Source organism: Mobula birostris, chromosome 1 (assembly GCF_030028105.1).
Source record: "Mobula birostris isolate sMobBir1 chromosome 1, sMobBir1.hap1, whole genome shotgun sequence".
Lineage (NCBI taxonomy): Eukaryota > Metazoa > Chordata > Chondrichthyes > Myliobatiformes > Myliobatidae > Mobula > Mobula birostris.
The window spans coordinates 8,780,834-8,799,360 of record NC_092370.1 but is presented as its reverse complement, the minus strand read 5'-3'; the positions used below and the strand labels follow the sequence as shown (position 1 = coordinate 8,799,360).

At 45.2% G+C, this 18,527-nt stretch overlaps 1 protein-coding gene across 2 annotated transcripts in view; it reads left to right on the top strand.

Moving 5' to 3' along the window:
- The window catches only part of vps41 (VPS41 subunit of HOPS complex), a 241,139-nt gene that overhangs the window by 75,537 nt on the left and 147,075 nt on the right, over nucleotides 1–18,527 (top strand). For both annotated transcript variants that reach the window (XM_072252115.1, XM_072252108.1), the window contains exon 5: nucleotides 1,464–1,538. In XM_072252115.1, the coding sequence (XP_072108216.1) occupies nucleotides 1,464–1,538 (75 nt within the window). The remainder of the gene's footprint in view (nucleotides 1–1,463; nucleotides 1,539–18,527) is intronic.

The following is an 18,527-nucleotide window of genomic DNA, read 5'->3' as shown; positions in this document are numbered from 1 at the left end:
TCCTCTTGTATTCTCCCTACACAATATCATGCTTCTTAACAAATACCTCTGAGAAATATTCATTCAAGAATATTCTTCACCCATGTCCTGTGGCTCCCAGCAAAGACTGTTACAAATCAGTACCACGAAATAACAAACTGTACACCATATACAATTGAACGATTTAGCTTTGTAATGCTCAATTTCACTAACGGGTTAGTAAAATAAAACAAAAAGAAAAGAGCCCATTTTAATGAAACAGTCTAACGTGCACAAGTTGGAGCTCATGTTTCCCTTTCACTGATCCTCCATCGATTTCCCCGGGCTTCGTCAACTCCCGGCCCCACTCCAAGTCCACTCCTTTCCGATGTCTACAACCTCTCCTTCCTCTCTCCATCTCCCGCCGAACAAAAGACACAGATCACCTTGGTCTCAGGCACACAACAAGAAAAAAAACACTTCCTTCATTGGATGGCACACATTCCAAAGCCCCTGTTATCTCCAGCCATAACCCAAACACTGCTGCTACAGAAAAACCATTACATTAGCAATGTTTCTACAGAAAGACCATTACATTAGCAATGAAACCTTTCCCAGGGCGTTACAATTAGTAAGGGTGTCAAATGTTACCGGGAGAAGACAGGAAAATGGGGTTGAGCAGGATAATAAATCAGCCATGATGGAATGGCAGGGCAGACTTAATGGGCCAATTGGTCTAATTCTGCTTCAATGTCTTGTCTTCTGGTCTGATGGGCATATATCAGTGATAGAAAATCTGTTTCTGATTCTGGATAGTCCATTGGTCCTTAATGGGTCCTTCTGTTTCCCTGGTTACTCTTCTGCACGTAAAATGAAATGATTTGGGAGTTTCTGTGACCTTGTCCTATGTACCTCCCTGCTTACCTTCCTTACTCTTTCTGAGCATCACCCTACAATTTGTCAAGTTCTTCCTCTCCTCATTTTCAGTTCTCATCATCATTTATAACAAGCTGGCACTTTATGGACTGATTTTCTAATTTCAATATAAATAACTATGGTGGGGGTGGAGGGGAATAAACAGTCGATAATTCTGGCTGAGACCCTTTATCTAACTAGTAAGGAGGGGGACAAAAGCCAGTATAAGAAGGTGGGGGTGGTTGTCATCTGTCAGCTCCCCTCATCTTATTCTCTTCCTTTCCAGTCCTGATGTAGGGTCAGGGCCTGAAACGTGTTAATCAGTGATCTGTCTGATGAAACTACGGTTGTATCCCTGATGTGTGGATCAGTATCAGTTCAATGGTACTATGATCATATCGCTGATGTGTTAATCAGTGATCAGTCCGATGAGACTATGATCATATCCCTGATGTGTGGATCAGTGATCTGTCCGATGAGACTGCGATCGTATCCCTGGTGTGTGGATCAGTGATCTGTCCGATGAGACTACGATGGTATCCCTGATGTGTGGATCAGTGACACGCTCTGTCTTCTTTCCTACATTTCAGAGCTCGGTGAAGGTGAATCAGATCAGCCTGGATGAAAGTGGAGAATATATTGGGATTTGTTCAGACGACGGCAAGGTAAGGGTTGCTATAGTCCCTTTTTCCTGTCTCACCCATGTTTGCAAACAACTTTTTGCTTTGTTTTTCTTTGCTTCATGAATGAATTCCTCTCCATAAATGCAGCAATCAATAAAATAGGAAGATCTGATCAAGATTTGGAAGATTATTAAAGGGGTAGATAGAGTGGACAGAGAGTATCTATTTCACAGGGTTGAAATGTCTCATACCAGAGGGCATGCATTGAGGGTGAGAGAGAATAGGCTCAAAAGGGATGTGAGGTGTAAGTTTTTTACTCAGAGAGTGGTGGATGCCTGGAAGAAGCGTTTCCTGGTACGGTGGTAGTGGCGAATAGGTGTTTGAATAGGTGCATGGACATAAGGAAGGTGGAGGGATGTGGACATTGTGTGGGTAGGAGGGATTAGTTTTTGGGGGGGGTTTAATTTTATAGAGTCCCATTTCGAAATCAGGGTTATCATCACTCATATATGTCATGAACTTTGGTTTTTTTTTGCAGCAGTAGTACAGTGCAATACATTATGACAATACTGTGCCAACATCTTAGGTGCCCTAATTATAGTGTGTGTGTGTATAAACTAGGGTGTCTAAGAGTTTTGCATAGTACTGTATATAGTAAACAACACTCAGAAAATGCTGAGAAACTCAGCGGGTCAGGCAGCATCTGTGGAGGTGAATAAACAGCCGACATTTTGGGCCAAGACCTCCACCAGGACCGGGAAGGATGGTGGGAAGGGTGTTGGACTAAAAAGGTGTGGGAGGGGAAGGAGGACAATCTAGAAGGTGATGGGTGAAGCTAAGTGGATGGGAAAGACATAGGGCTGGAGAAAAAGGAATCTAGTGGGAGAGAAGAGTAGACCATAGGAAAAAGGGAAGAAGGAAGGGCACCGGGGAGGGTAAGAGGGAAGAGGCCAGAGGGAAGGTGAAGGGAAAGAAAAGTATTACCAGAAGGAGAAATCGATATGCAGGCCATGAAGATCAATCTGGCTTCACTTTTTGTACTTCAATGCACTGTTGCAATCAATTGATCTTTGCGAACATTGTGCAAGGTGAGGTTTCCACTGTATCTCCGTACATCTTCAAAGTTCCAAATAAATAAATTATCAAAATACGTACACTCAATGGCCACTTTAGTAGGTACAGGAGATTCAGGTGGTACCTAATAAAGTGGCCACTGAGTGTATGTTCATGGTCTTCTGCTGCTTCAGCCTGTCCTCTTCAAGGTACTGTCAGTCCAGTGCTTCATGTCTGCAAGCTTTGCGGTGATTTGCCGCGCTAATATGATGAACCGAGTACAGAGGCTTTGGGCCGCTCTGGGGATTTGGAACTGAAGGCTTAGTTTGGTTTCAAGTCCAATCCTCATTCCCATTCTGACATGTCGATCAATGTATTCCTCTTCTGACAGAATGAAGCCACCCTCAGGCTGGAGGAGCAACACCTTATGTACATTGATTTCTCCTTCCAGTGATTTTTTTTTCCCTTCCCTTCTCTCTTCTTCAGTTCTACACTCTGCCCTTTGCCTTTTTACCTCTTCACCCCCTGAAGCCCCTCCACCTTCCCTTTTTCCATGGTCCACTCACCTTGCTTGTCAGTTTCTTCTCCGGCCCTTTACTTCTTCCACCTATCACCTCCCAGCTTCTTACTTCACCCCCTGCCCCACCCAGCTGGTCTCAGCTGTCACCCACCAGCGTGTCCTCCTTCCTCTCCCCCACCTTCTTATCCCAGCTTCTCCCCCTTCCCAGTCTGGATGAAGTATCTTGACCTGAAACGTTGACTGTTTGTTCATTTTCATAGATCTGCCTGACCTGCTCAGTTCCCCCAGTGTTTTGTGTACAATTGTTGTACCTTCTGGCTTTGTGATTGACCTCAAATATTTCTTTAATCTGACATTAAAATGATGGAACAAATGGCAACAAGATTTTGCTGTCAATCCAGTCATTAGGATCCATATTCCATTAATAGACGTTCCCTTCAAAGCACTCGGCTTATTGTATTTGCCAATAACCACTAACTTAGCCTGCTGCATTGACACTTGCCCATATTGTAATAGGAATCCTGTTTTAAGTCAAATACTTTTTTTTGCAGGTGTAATATTCGGGGTGGCGGGATGGAGATATGTCTCTACCAAAGGAGGTGTAAGGTGCTCCTTCCCTCCACTACCCTGCAGGTCACCCTTGGGCAAGGTGTAGCACCTTATGAGCCCCTCCCCCACCAATCAGGGTCATGTAACTCCATGGGAGCAGTTGGTGGATGGTCGTACGAGCAGCTGATGCATATCACATCTCCTGGTTATGTGACCACTGACACCAGTGTTGATAATGGCTGGGGTGACCCATCTTGTAAAGACACTGCCCAGAAGAAGGCAATGGCAAACCTCTTCTGTAGAAGAATTTGCCAAGAACAATCATGGTCAAAAGACTGTGTTTGCCCATGTCATAGGACACAGCACGTAACGAATGAATGAACTTTAATTCTGGAAGACAGTGGTACCACACACTAGTCTCATCAGCAGTAAGATTTGTTTCAGAGAGAAACCATGTTAATATATCAATAAGATTGAAAGAGTACAGAGAAAATTTATAACAATACTAGAGGGACTTTTCACCCTGGAGCGTAGGAGAATGAGGGGAGATTTGAAAGAGGCATCGTAAATTATGAGGAGTATAAATTGGGTAAACGCAAGCAGGCATTTTCCACTGATGTTGGGTGAGACTAGAACTAGAGGTCATGGGTTAAGGGTTAAAGGTGAAAAAGTGAAATGTTTAAGGGGAACCTGAGGTGGAACTTCAAGTATGGAACGAGCTTCCAGTGCAAGTGGTGCATGCGAGCTCGGTTTCAATATTTAAGAGAAATTTGGATAGTTACAGTACATGGATTCATAGCAAGAAGATTCGAGTACAGGAGCAGGGAGGTACTACTGCAGTTGTACAAGGCCTTGGTGAGACCACCCCTGGAGTATTGTGTGCAGCTTTGGTCCCCTAATCTGAGGAAAGACATTCTTGCCATAGAGGGAGTACAAAGAAGGTTGACCAGATTGATTCCTGGGATGGCAGGACATTCATGTGATGAAAGACTGGATCGACTAGGCTTGTACTCTCTGGAATTTAGAAGATTGAGGGGGGATCTGATTGAAACGTATAAAACTCTAAAGGGATTGGACAGGCTAGATGCAGGAAGATTATTCCCGATGTTGGGGAAGTCCAGAACGAGGGGTCACAGTTTGAGGATAAAGGGGAAGCCTTTTGGGACCGAGATGAGGAAAAACTTCTTCACACAGAGAGTGGTGAATCTGTGGAATTCTCTGCCACAGGAAACAGTTGAGGCCAGTTCATTGGCTATATTTAAGAGGGAGTTGGATATGGCCCTTGTGGCTAAAGGGATCAGGGGGTATGGAGGGAAGGCTGGTAGAGGGTTCTGAGTTGGATGATCAGCCATGATGGTACTGAATGGCGGTGCAGTCTTGAAGGGTCGAATGGCCTACTCCTGCACCTATTTTCTATGTTTCTATAGATAGGAGGGGTATGGAGGGCTATGGTTGGGGTGCAGGTTGATGGGACTAGGCAGAATATTAGTTTAGCGTAGACTAGATGGGAAGAAGAGCCTTATTCTGTGTTGTAGTGGTCTGTGACTCTATTGCTTTAAATCCATCTACTGACTCCTGAAGGAACTCAGTACTTCTTTTCAGAACTCACCAGCTATTTTTGACCCCAAAATATCGAGCCTTTGTACACTTTGCTGAAGCTCGAAGCGCAGCAGCAGCCTTCTTGAAATCTTGCAGGGTTCTGTAGCGTCCGACTTCTCAGATGTCTTTTCGCCTTTTTGATCAGCATGGGATCAGAAATCAATGAACCTTCCAAATATTTCAAAGCAGACCACTTGTCCGAAATCCTGTCTAACTGGACCGATTTCAGTTTTTGAAGAGTTGCGATACTTTTGACAGCCTAGCTTATTTTCTACGAAGGCAGGAAGTTCAGTAACTGATTCTGTAAAGTGTGTACATCATGGAGGAACCCGTGGCAAATCCCTTCAAAAAGTCATTTTTCTTTTCACCCTTCTTCCATGGCTAAATTGTCTCCAACATCCATGTGATTGTACTTGGGTAGAAATCCAGTTGGTGCGGGCAGGTTGTCAGAGAGGTGATGTAGTATAACACAGAACAGGCCTTTCAGCCCACATTGTTGTGCCAGCCTTTTAACCTATTCTAAGGTCAATCTAGTCCCACATGGCCCTCCGTTTTTCTATCATTTACGTACCTTCCTAAGAGTTTCTTAAATGTTCCTAATGTATCTGCGTCTACCACCACCCTGGTGCTGGTATGGTATTCCACACGTCCACCACTCTCTGTGTAAAGAACTTATCTCTGACGTCCTCCCTATACTTCCCTCCAAGCACCTTAAAATGATGCCCTCCTTGTATTAGCCATTTTCACCCTGGGGAAGAAGTATCTGGCTGACCACTTCATCTCTGCCTCTTCTCCTCCTGTGCACGTATATAAAATCACCGTCACTCAGAGGGTCATGAGAGTGTGGGACACACTTAGAGGGGACAGTGCTGGTGACACTGGTGGGCTCCTTCCAGCACATGTTTGGACTGTGTTGGTTGTTCACACAAAAAAACACATTGTTTCCATGTAACACCCATCAAAGTTGCTGGTGAACGCAGCAGGCCAGGCAGCATCTCTAGGAAGAGGTACAGTCGACATTTCAGGCCGAGACCCTTCGTCAGGACTAACTGAAGGAAGAGTTAGTAAGAGATTTGAAAGTGGGAGAGGGAGGGGGAGATCCAAAATGATAGGAGAAGACAGGAGGGGGAGGGATGGAGCTAAGAGCTGGACAGGTCATTGGCAAAAGGGATAAGAGAGGATTATGGGACGGGAGGCCTAGGGAGAAAGAAAAGGGGGGAGGGGAACCCAGAGGATGGGAACCCAGAGGATGGGCAAGGGGTATAGTCAGAGGGACAGAGGGAGAAAAAGGAGAGAGAGAAAAAGAATGTGTGTATATAAATAAATAACGGATGGGGGTACGAGGGGGAGGTGGGGCATTAGCGGAAGTTAGAGAAGCCAATGTTCATGCCATCAGCTTGGAGGCTACCCAGACAGAATATAAGGTGTTATTCCTCCAACCTGAGTGTGGCTTCAGTGGATGGGAGATCCCCTGAGTGGATAAAGTCAGTGCTGGTGTGAGAGACGATGGCCTGGTGCTCCTTAGTGGGGTCACGATCGAGGGGTCCCTCCCCCTCCTGTCTTCCTCTATCATTTTGGATCTCCCCCTCCCCCTCCCACTTTCAAATCTCTCACTAGCTCTTCTTTCAGTTAGTCCTGACGAAGGGTCTTGGCCCGAAACGTCGACTTGTACCTCTTCCTAGAGGTGCTGCCTGGCCTGCTGCGTTCACCAGCAACTTTTATGTGTGTTGCTTGAAATTCCAGCATCTGCAGGTTTCCTCGTGTTTTTGTTTCCATGTACACTGAGCTTGATTTCAACACTTAAGTGAAGTTTGGATAGGTACATGGACGGTAGTGGTACAGGGAATACGGTTGATGTGAGTAGGCAGTTTAAATGTCTCAGCACAGACTAGATGGGCCGAAGGGCCCCTTCCTGTGCTGTATTTTTCTATGACTCTATAACTTCTCATCCTCCTTTTCTCCGAAGAGAAAAGTCATAACTCGTTCAACCTATCCTCATAAGATATGCTCACTAATCCAGGCGGAATCCTGGTAAATCTCCTCTGTATCCTCTAACGCTTCCACATCCTTCCTCTGATAAGGTGACCAGAATTCAACACCATATAGAGAGGGCATACAACATAGCAAAAATTAGTGGTAAGACAGAGGATTGGGAAGCTTTTAAAATCCTACAGAAAGCAACTAAAAAAATCTTTAGGAGGTAAAAGATGGAATATGAAATGATCTTTCAAAACTCATTGGACTCTGGCATGGTACCAGAGGACTGGAAAATTGCAAATGTCACTCCACTCTAAGAAAGGAGGAAAGTAGCAGAAAGGAAATTATAGACCAGTTAGCCTGACCTCAGTGGTTGGGAAGATGTTGGAGTCAATTATTAGGGACAAGGTGATGGAGTACTTGGTTTTACAGGACGAGACAGGACAAAGTCAGTGTGGTTTCCATAAGGGAAAATCATGCCTGACAAACCTGTTGGAATTCTTTGAGGAGATTACAAGTGGAGTAGATAAAGGGGATGCAGTGGATGTTGTATATTTGGACTTTCAGAAGGCCTTTGACAAGGTGCCACAAATGATGCTGCTTACCAAGTTAAGAGTGTGGCGAGTGGCCAAGTGGTTAGGGCGTTGGACTAGCGATCTGAAGGTCGTGGGTTTGAGCCTCGGCCGAGGCAGCATGTGTGTCCTTGAGCAAGGCACTTAACCATACAATGCTCCAGTCTATGGTCATGCACTTTGTTAGTAGAAATAAGTGTGCAGACTATTTTCTAAATGGGGAGAAAATCCAAAATCCTTAGATGCAAAGGGATGTAGGAGGCCCTGTGCAGAACACCCTAAAGGCTAACTTGCAGGTTGAGTCGGTGGTGAGGAAGGCAAATGGCATGATAGCATTCATTTCAAGAGGTCTAGAACACAAGAGTGGGGATGTGATGCTGAGGCTTTATGAGGCATTGGTGAGGCCTCACTTTGAGTATTGTGAACAGTTTTGGGTTCCTCATCAAGAAAAGATGTTCTGTTATTGGAAGTTCACAAGGATGAGTCTGGAAATGAAAGAGTTATCACATGAGGGTGAATCTCATTGAAACCTTTGGAATGTTGAAGGGCCTGGACAGAGTAGATGTGGAAAGGATGTTTCCCATGATGGAGGAGTCTAGGACAAGAGGGGACAGCCTCAGGATAGAGGGGCGTCCATTTAAAACAGAGATGTGGAGAAACTTCTTTTGCCAGAGGGTGGTGAATTTGTGGAACTTGTTACCACAGGCAGCTGTGGAGGTGAGGTTGCTGGTGTATTTCAGGCAGAGCTTGATAGGTTCTTGATTGAACACGACATCAAAGCTTATGGGGCGGTCCAGGGTGTGGGGCTGAGGAGGGGAAAGGGATCAGCCATGATTGGTGGCAGAGCAGACTCGATGGGCCAAATGATCTAATTCTGCTCCTGTGTCTTATGGTCTTATATTCTAAGTATGTTCTAACCAGGATGCTTACCAAACAGAAGCTGTAATTTTCCCCAATAACGAAGGACAAATTAATGTTGGATTCTAAGGGAGAATGCCAGGGTAATAAGATTTTATGCTTGATTAAGTATTTTTGTTGGTAATGTATTTGAATTTTTGAAATTCTTGGATTCAGATGCTCGTGAGTGTTTGTGAGGCTTTTACAGTATTTGTGAAATTGGTTCCAGTTTAACTGTCTGAAACTTAAATTCAAAAACAGAGGACACAAACTGAGGGTAAATGGTGCGGGGAAACAGATTGTCTGTACAGGAGAAAATGTAACCTATTTAATAGCTAGGAGGCCCACTACTGTACTCGAAAGGGAAGAAGCAGAGATAGTTAATTCTGAAATTCTTCACAAATCATCCTGGGCCTGTGGTATGGATAATATTTGTTAAAAGAAATGGTCTGCATATTTCCAAAATTATTGTTCATTTCGATACCTTAATATTGATGAATGTCACTTTATGAGGTTGTTCTGGAAGATAGGATCAAATGTGAGGTTAGATTAGATTAGATTAGATTATGAGGACATGCAGTCCTCTTTTATTGTCATTTAGTAATGCATGCATTAAGAAATGATAGTGTTCCTCCAGAATGATACCACAGAAACACAAGACAAACCAAGACTAAAAAAACTGTCAAAAACCACATATTATAACATATAGTTACAACAGTGCAAAGTAATACCGTAATTTGATAAGAACAGACAATGGGCACGGTAAAAAAAAGTCACGAAGTCTCTCGAAAGTCCCATCATCTCATGCAGACGGTAGAATGAAGAAAAACTCTTCCTGCCATGAGCCTCCAGCGCTGCAAACTTGCGGATGCAGCATCCTGGAAGCACCCGACCACAGCCGGCTCTTGAGTCCGTCCGAGGTTGAAGCCCTAGCAGCTGTAGCAATGTTCTGTTTGCTTTCTTTGGTTCGTTTGTAAATCCACTTAGATCTATTCTCTCATCTATCTTATGAGGATAGGTTGAACGAGCTGGGGCTATTCTTTTTGGAGTGAAGGAGGATGAGAGGTGACTTAATAGATATGCACAAGATGATTCTTCCAGTAAGATGGTGGTGTGTTCGTATGCAGTGGCCTCTCAGGGACCAACCAAAGGTGCTTTTGTCGTCTCTTTTATGATTGCATGATAATGCTGGACATAAGAACTTCAAGTCTGGCAGGCCTACCCCATCAGTGAGCTGCTCGTTGGTGGAGGAGCAGGACTTGGTGTGGAACGTGTTACTGCCTGATGCAGAAAGACAACGGAGCTGCTGTGCAGTCTAACGGTATGTGATTGTCCTGGATGTTACTCTTGCAATCACAAGACCCTGTTGGACACTGGTGTTGTAAAATGCTGCAAGTCTATTTGTGTATTGGTGAGACAGACGGCTGGGCAGCTGTCTGGCCTCGGTTATAGCAAGGTCTAGGCCTCGAGTCTTGGACTTGCCTGTTACAGCAGTCCAGGAGAGGAGGCACCGGTGGCAGTGTGGCTGGCTGCCCACGTTGGATTGGGGGGCTGCCCTCCAGTGTTCACTCAGTGGAAGACAAGCTGGGTTCCTTGAGTGTGTACGTTTGGCTGCATGCTGCTGAGAACTGCTTATTCTTGCCGTTAACACCCATGCAGGACATGTCACTCAGGGACTTGGGACTATATATATATATTTTCTGTGTGAGTCTTATGCTTACGGCTATCTTATATGTGCTATAATCGGGGACCACTTTGAAGAGCACCTCCGCTCCATCCGCCGCAAGCGGAACTTCCAGTAGCATTTTAATTCCGATTCTCATTCCCATTCCCATTCTGACATGTCGGTCCATGACCTCCTTTTGTGCCAAGATGAGGCCTCTCATGGTGGAGAAACAGCACCTTGTGTTCCATCTGGGTAGCCTCCAACATGATAGCATGAATATTGATTTCTCCTAATGCAAAATAAAAATCCCCTCCCCCTCCCCTCTTCTTCTATTTCCCATTCTGGCTTTTTGCCTCCTCTTGCCTGCCAATCGCCTCCTCCTTCCCTATCTTCTATGGTCCACTCTCTTTGCCTACCAGATTCCTTCCTCTCCAGCCTTTTACCGTTCCCACCCACCTGGCTTCACCAACCACCTTCTAGCTAGCCTCCATCCCCTCCACCACCTTTATGTTCTGACACCTTGCCTCTTCCTTTCCAATCCTGAAGAAGGGTCTCTGCCAGAAACGTCGACAGTTTGTTCATTTCCATCGGTCCTGCCTGTTCTGCTGAGTTCCTGCAGCAACTTGTGTGTGTTGCCTTGGATTTCCAGCATCTACATACTTTCTCAAGTTTATGACGTGCTATATGTGTCTTTGCTGTGTGTGACTGCGAGGTAGAAGTTTGGCTGTATTCATGGGTCATCATGTATAGTTGAATGACAATTAAACTTGATAAGAGGTAGTGATTGAGTGGGCAGCCAGAGAGTTTTCCCCAGGGTGAAAAAGGCTAATACAAGGGGATATAGTTTTGAGGTGTTTGCAGGAAAATATAGGAGGGATGTCAGAGATAGGTTCTTTACAAGTGGGTGTGTGGAACACCCTGCCAAGTGTGGTGATGGAGACAGATACTTTAGGAGCACTTAAGAAGCAATTAGATAGCCACATGGATGATAGAAAAGTGAATGACGATGTAGGAGGGAAGTATTATATTGATCTTAGTGCAGGTTAAAAGGTCTGCACAACATTGTAGATCGAAGGGCCTTTGCTGTGCTGTAGTGTTCTATGGTGTATATTCTGGATTCTTCTACCAGTGGACACAATTCTCTTTAATGAGACATCTGGAGAGGATTTATATTTTTGCAAACCTCCGTAATATCTCAACTAAACTTCTCTGCAAACAATTTCACCTTTTCTCATCTTTTCCTGTAATATAAAGTCCTCGTGCCAAGAGCTATGATGGTAAATCATTTCTCTATCCTCTTAAGGGCCTTCAAATCCTTTCCAAGATGCCATGATCAGAATTTAATGCAGTGTTCACTTTGTGGTTGAACCAGTATTTTATAAGGGTTCATCACAGATTTCTCACTTTCCCACTCCCTACTTTTACGAAGTCCAGTTTCCCTTGAAGCAGCCTCGAATGTGGTTGGGGAATTCGCTGGAGGAAACGACTTCTCTGAAAGATCAGTTTGATTTGTCACCTGTACATCAAAACACACAGTGAATTGCATTGTTTGCTCTAAGGATATGTTGGAGGTCAGCCCCACAACTGTTGCTGTGCTTCTGACACCAGCTCTGGGTGCTCCAGTGTCCTTGCACAATCCAGAGATGCATGATGTAGGGTTAGTACGCTGTGGGAATGCTAAGAGGCGTGGTGATGCTTACAGGCTGCCCCCAGCACATCCTCAGACTGTTGGCCGTTGACACAAATGACACAGTTGAATGTACATTTTGATGTTTCGATGTATATGTGACAAACGAAGCCAATCTTTATCGCCAACACCACTTGGCCATTTTGGTTCGCTCCTAACCGCCGGGCACATCTACATGAACAACTGTCATGGGAAAGCAGCCTCCCCCATCAGAGATCTTCATGCTCACTTCTCGCTGCTGCCATCAGGTAGAGGGTACAAGAGCCTCAGAACTCACACCACCAGGTTCAAGAACAGTTACTACCTCTCAATCATCTGGCTCTTGAACCAAAGGGGGTAACTACATTCACTTGCCCATCCATTGAGAAGTTCCCACAACCAAAGACTCTTTATCTTCAAGATTCAAGATCCATTATCAAAGAATGTATAAATTATACAACTTTGAGATTTGCTTGCTCACATGTAGCCACAAAGTAATAAACCCGAAAGAACCCAATTAAAGAAAAAAAGAATAAAAATAAAAGACGAACTCTCGATGCGCATGAGAAAGAAAACAAATACAAATCATGCCAAGAATTGAAGTGTTCTGAACCCTGGAGCAACCCAGTGTCAACCCAAAGCCTCACTTATCAGTTCCTCACAATAGCAGGCTCAGAGCTCAGCAGCTGGGTAGTCTTCATAGCCTCACCGCCATGGAGATGACTATCATGGAGAACGAGCGGAATCGCCTCTCATCCTGACTTTTCAGTCTATCTGGGCCGGCATTTAAATTGACCCAACGATGGAACAACGAACGACTCTGGCACCCTGGAGAGAGGAGTGAAGATCGAGGAGAGCGAGCAAAATTGCTTGCTCTCCTCGATCTTGCTTGCCTCCAATCTGGGCCAGCGTTTAAATTGTCTGTACAGTGTATCGTGCCTCACACTAGGACCCAGGCACCACTGCCGTTAAAGGCTCCAGGCCTAGACCACGCCGCCCATTGACTGGCTCTGAGCCCAGATTTCGTGGCCCAGCTCTTCAGATCAGGTCGGTGCCCAGGGTGATCCTGGGCCAGTTGAATGAGCATCGGAACTTCTCTGCCCGGGCCCCGACTTACCCCTTCAGCTCCCAATGTGATCCAGCCTCACTCCCGGGCCAGCCACACTGGCACCGGAACTGCAGTGATCCTGCAACATACCATCTCGGCTCATCCCCTGAACTCGCCTTGCCATTACTCATCCCTCCACTGTTTGTGGTGATCCGCAGCTCAGTCTAATAGATAAAATTACTACAGTACTGTGGAAAAGTCTTAGGCACGCTAGTTAGATAGACGAGGGGTGCTTGATAAGTGCGTGGCCTAAGGTAGAAGGAGTCAATTTTAGAAAACCTAGCACATTTATTTTTCAACATAGTTCCCTCCTACATTTACACACTTAGTCCAGCGGTCGTGGAGCATATGGATCCCTTCTTTGTAGAAGTCAGCATCTTGGACCTCCAGAAAGTGGTCCACAGCAGGGGTGATTGATAAGTTTGTGGCCTAAGGTAGAAGGAGATGAGTTATTAACTTCAAACTTTCTGCATAATCACTCAAAGAGTTGAACTGTATGTGCATGTAGCGAGAGTTGTATAAAGAAGGGATCTGTATGCTCCACGACCACTGGACTAAGTGTGTAAATGTAGGAGGAGACTATGTTGAAAAATAAATGTACTTATACTTTATACTGTATTGTCGCCAAACAATTGGTACTAGAACGTACAATCATCACAGCGATATTTGATTCTGCGCTTCCCACTCCCTGGATTACAAAGATTAAATATTAAAAATAGTAAAAATTAGTAAATATTAAGTATTTAAATTATAAATCATAAATAGAAAATAGAAAAATGTAAAGTAAGGTAGTGCAAAAAACTGAGAGGCAGGTCCGGATATTTGGAGGGTACGGCCCAGATCCGGGTCAGGATCCGTTCAGCAGTCTTATCACAGTTGGAAAGAAGCTGTTCCCAAATCTGGCTGTACGAGTCTTCAAGCTCCTGAGCCTTCTCCCGGAGGGAAGAGGGATGAAAAGTGTGTTGGCTGGGTGGATCGTGTCCTTGATTATCCTGGCAGCACTGCTCCGACAGCGTGCAGTGTAAAGTGAGTCCAAGGGTGGAAGATTGGTTTGTGTGATGTGCTGCGCCGTGTTCACGATCTTCTGCAGCTTCTTTCGGTCTTGGACAGGACAACTTCCATACCAGGTTGTGATGCACCCTAGAAGAATGCTTTCTACGGTGCATCTATAAAAATTAGTGAGGGTTTTAGGGGACAGGCCAAATTTATTTAGTTTTCTCAGGAAGTAAAGGCACTGGTGGGCCTTCTTGGCAGTGAACTCTGCATAGTTGGACCAAGTCAGGTCATTTCTGATATTGACCTCGAGGAACTTAAAGCTTTTGACCTGTTCCACTTGCGCACCATTGATGTAAATTGGGTCATGCGGTCCGCTACTCCTTCTGAAGTCAACAACCAATTCCTTCGTCTTGCTGACGTTGAGGGATAGGTTATTGTCTTTGCACCATGCCATCAAGTTCTTAATTTCCTCTCTGTACTCAAACTCATCATTACCCGGGATACGGCCTACAATTGTTGTGTCATCAGCAAACTTATATATTGAGTTCGATGGAAACTTGGCTACACAATCATGGGTGTACAGTGAGTACAGCAGGGGACTGAGTACACAGCCTTGTGGGGCACCGGTGCTCAGAGTGATTGTAGAGGAGAGCTTGTCCCCTATTTTTACAGCCTGGATCCTGTCTGTGAGGAAGTTGCAGATCCAGCTGCAGATCTGGGGGCTAAGGCCCAGGTTCTGGAGCGTAGGAATCAGTTTATTTGGAATGATGGTGTTAAAGGCAGAGCTGTAGTCAATGAAAAGGAGCCTTATGTATGCGTCTTTATTCTCCAGGTGTTCTAAGGAGGAATGTAGGGCCAGAGAGATGGCATCTGCCATTGACCTGTTGCTGTGGTAGGCAAATTGCAAAGCGTCGAGGTTGACTAGTAGGCTGTGGTTGATGTGTGCCATAACCAATCTCCCGAAGCACTTCATAGCAATTGATGTCAGAGCCACAGGTCGATAGTCATTCAGGCATGCCACCTTGTGCTAGATTTTCTAAAATTGACTCCTGCTACTTTAGGCCATGAACTTATCAATCATCCCTGGTATGTGTCTTAAGACTTTTGCACAGCACTGTATTTCTCTCATTGTCTTATATACCTCTATCAAGTTGCTTCTGATCCACATTCGCTTTAATAAGTGTCTTTAAAAACTTGTATATTCATTGTTGCTCTTGTTAGGTACCCCGTAACTGGCTTGCCAAACCAGCAGAAATGGATCACTCAGTTGGAGTCTGGATTACTAGAACTAAGAAAGTTTTATTAAAGAAACAAGCAACACAGTAATCGAACGGATAATAAATGCAACAGTTCAGCAATGATAAACACACATGTGCACAGAATTAAGATAACAGGATCAATCAAGCTCTATCGTTGTCTAGGGGTAAATGACCAATTTCAAAGTGACGCAAAGTTCAGTCCGATTTAGTTCAGTTCGCAGTAATCGTTGCCGTGGCGATGGACAATGTGGGGGGGGGGGAGGAGAGAGAGAACAAGAACAAATAATCATTCAAAACGGCTTCCACTCACAGACCTGCGATATTGCTCACAAGCAGCTTTCGGGCGAGTCCTTTGTGATGTCACCTGAGGTCACCGACTGTGACCCCTCCTCCAGATGCGGTCGATCCTCTGCAGTGAACCTGGCACCCAAGCAAAGGTGGACACACACCGGGTTCCCACTGATCGTACCTTTCCACCCTGTGCGTCTAAGGCTTGGTTCCGCAACCAGCCTCCCAAACGACTCCCACCGACTTGCGTGGGGGGGGAGGGGCACCGCTTCCAGGGTCTCGTTACCTCGTGGTGTCGTGTGTGTCTTGCCTTAACGAACCTGTCCCTTTTTATCCCCCTGCTGGGGTATCGCCTGTCCATCACACTTCAAACAGTTCAGGGTTCAAAGGGGGAGCCGATCTTGACAATACCCAGACTGATGGCTCCTTCATTAACACCTCCGAATGCTGCTTCATTGTGTTCCTTATCTCTCCCTCCCCTGAGGACAGGTGGCAGACCAACTGCTGATGCCACTGGTGCTAGCCCAGGCCAGCAAACATCTTAATTTATGTGTATTCTCGTCACACTCTGTTGTGGCGAATGAGCAGAAAAAAAGGAATCGCATGGGGCAAGAACACTGCATTAAGGAGTAGAAGTTGTCGTTCAGCATTCATTTAATGTTGCACTGGATTGTCAGCTGGGATTACATGATCAAACATGACCCTCTGACTTGCAGGTACAGCCGGTCCAACTGAGCCAAGTTTGGCAGATGTTAGATTTTTATCAATTATGGGTTCCCTTGGTCTTCGCCCTGAAGGGGTTAGTTTCATCCTCTTGGAGTTTCATTTATAGAAGAGGTTTCTTTCTGTTACATTAAATGAAACAGATTGAGAGAGGAACACAAGACAGAAAAACCTCGGTGGGTATGTCTGAATATCTTTTATCTGCTTCTGAACAGGGAAACAAGCTCTTCACTATTGGAACAATGGTGTCTCTACCAATGCAGCAAGAATTGAAGACAAAACATTCAATGGCTCATAATATTTGGAAAATCTGATGATTTAAGTCACTGTTAGAATGTGACATGATTCCATGGGACTACTTCTTTAATATATATACTTAATGTAAGTGTATTTATACACTCAGACCCAAAACGCTGAGGATTTAAAAACACAAACACGAGGAATTCTGCAGATGCTGGAATTTCAAGCAACACACATAAAAGTTGCTGGTGAACGCAGCAGGCCAGGCAGCATATCTAGGAAGAGGTACAGTCAACGTTTCGGGCCGAGACCCTTCGTCCTGACGTACTGCGTTCACCAGCAACTTTGATGTGTGTTGCTTAACGCTGAGGATGCGTTCCTCAGAGATGGAACACTGAGTCAGCTCTTTGCGAGGTCATTATAACTACCCAGGCTGTGGGTCCTCCTCTGACTTTAGTTTCTTCTTCAAGTGGGTGTCGAGATTTGACTACCTTTTCTTCAGTTCTCGGTAGCAGGAAATCATGTCAAGAACACCTCTCTTTGCCTTATTGCTTTGCTCCCAGTCAGGGTCTTCCTTCCTAGCTTCCTTCCTTCTTGTCTGGCACATAGTGTCAGTCTCCTTTCAGATTAACCAGGTCACGATATGAACGTTCCTGACTTGACCCTTGTTTTTCACGAGGCCGAGTGGCTAGCTCGACGCTCAACCTGGCACGGATGGAAAGCGTGCTCGGGGGGCGGCCCGACTTGGATTCAAACTCGGGAGCCTTCGCTCCGGAGTTCGGCGCTGATGCCACTGTGTCACCAGCCAGCTAGTCAGGGTTATCATCGATGAACTGGTCCATGATTTGAATGATTGAGGTGATGCTAGTGCTGAGGAATTTTGTGGTGAGGTTTCTTGCTGGAGTTTCCTCTTCTCCACCCGTGTCCTCAGATTCACCCAGGATGTGTTGCTCTGCCAATTCTCAAAGCATCTTCATTATTAAGGCTCTCACCATGAAAAAGCAGGAACTCTTCCAACAACGCCATCATTAACCCTCTAATCACACATCATTGGCCAGTTCAGCAATGGTTTAGATGATTGGTTCCACCTGGAATCCTAGGAGTTTCACATCCATGCTAATGGTTTCCCTAGGCCTATCAGATGTACTCCCCTCATTAGAAGATGCAGGCCGCTTTCCAGACATTAAGGGTGAAAAAAATGGAATAAGTTGGCAAGTGAGCAAGAAGTTTTACACATGCAGGGGAGGCAGAGCGTGAACTAATATGTGATTGGTTGTGAGTGGCGCAGAGTGCGTGTAAAGTGTTCTCATTGGCTGATTGAATGTTGACTGTAATGGTGGCCGCTCTTGAGAAGTTTTAAGTGTTGTTTAGAATGAATTTTTGTCATTTAAAAAATTTTAATGAAGAATTGAATAATTGCATTTTAACGAGTCAGCGCTATGCTGGGTTTGAGTGTATGTATATAGATGCACGCGCGCGCGCGTACACACACACACACACACACACACACACACACACACACACACACACACACACACACACACACACGCACACACACACCTATGTATATTTATTTATTTAGTGAGATACAGCATGGAACAGGCCCTTACGTCACTTCAAGCCAAATGGCCCAGCAACCCCAATTTAACCCTAGCCTAATCACAGGACAATTTACAAAGACCAATTAACCCACCAACCAATGCGTCTTTGGACTGTGGGAGGATAGTGAAGCACCCAGAGGAAACCCACACAGTCACGGGGAGAAAGTACAAACTCCTTACAGGCATTGATGGGAATAGCATCGCTAGGACTGTAAAGCATTGTGCTAGCAACTATGCTACCATGCTGCCCATGATCATGGCTGATTGATTTTCCTTCTCAACCCTATTCTCCTGCCTCCTCCCCGTAACCTTTGACA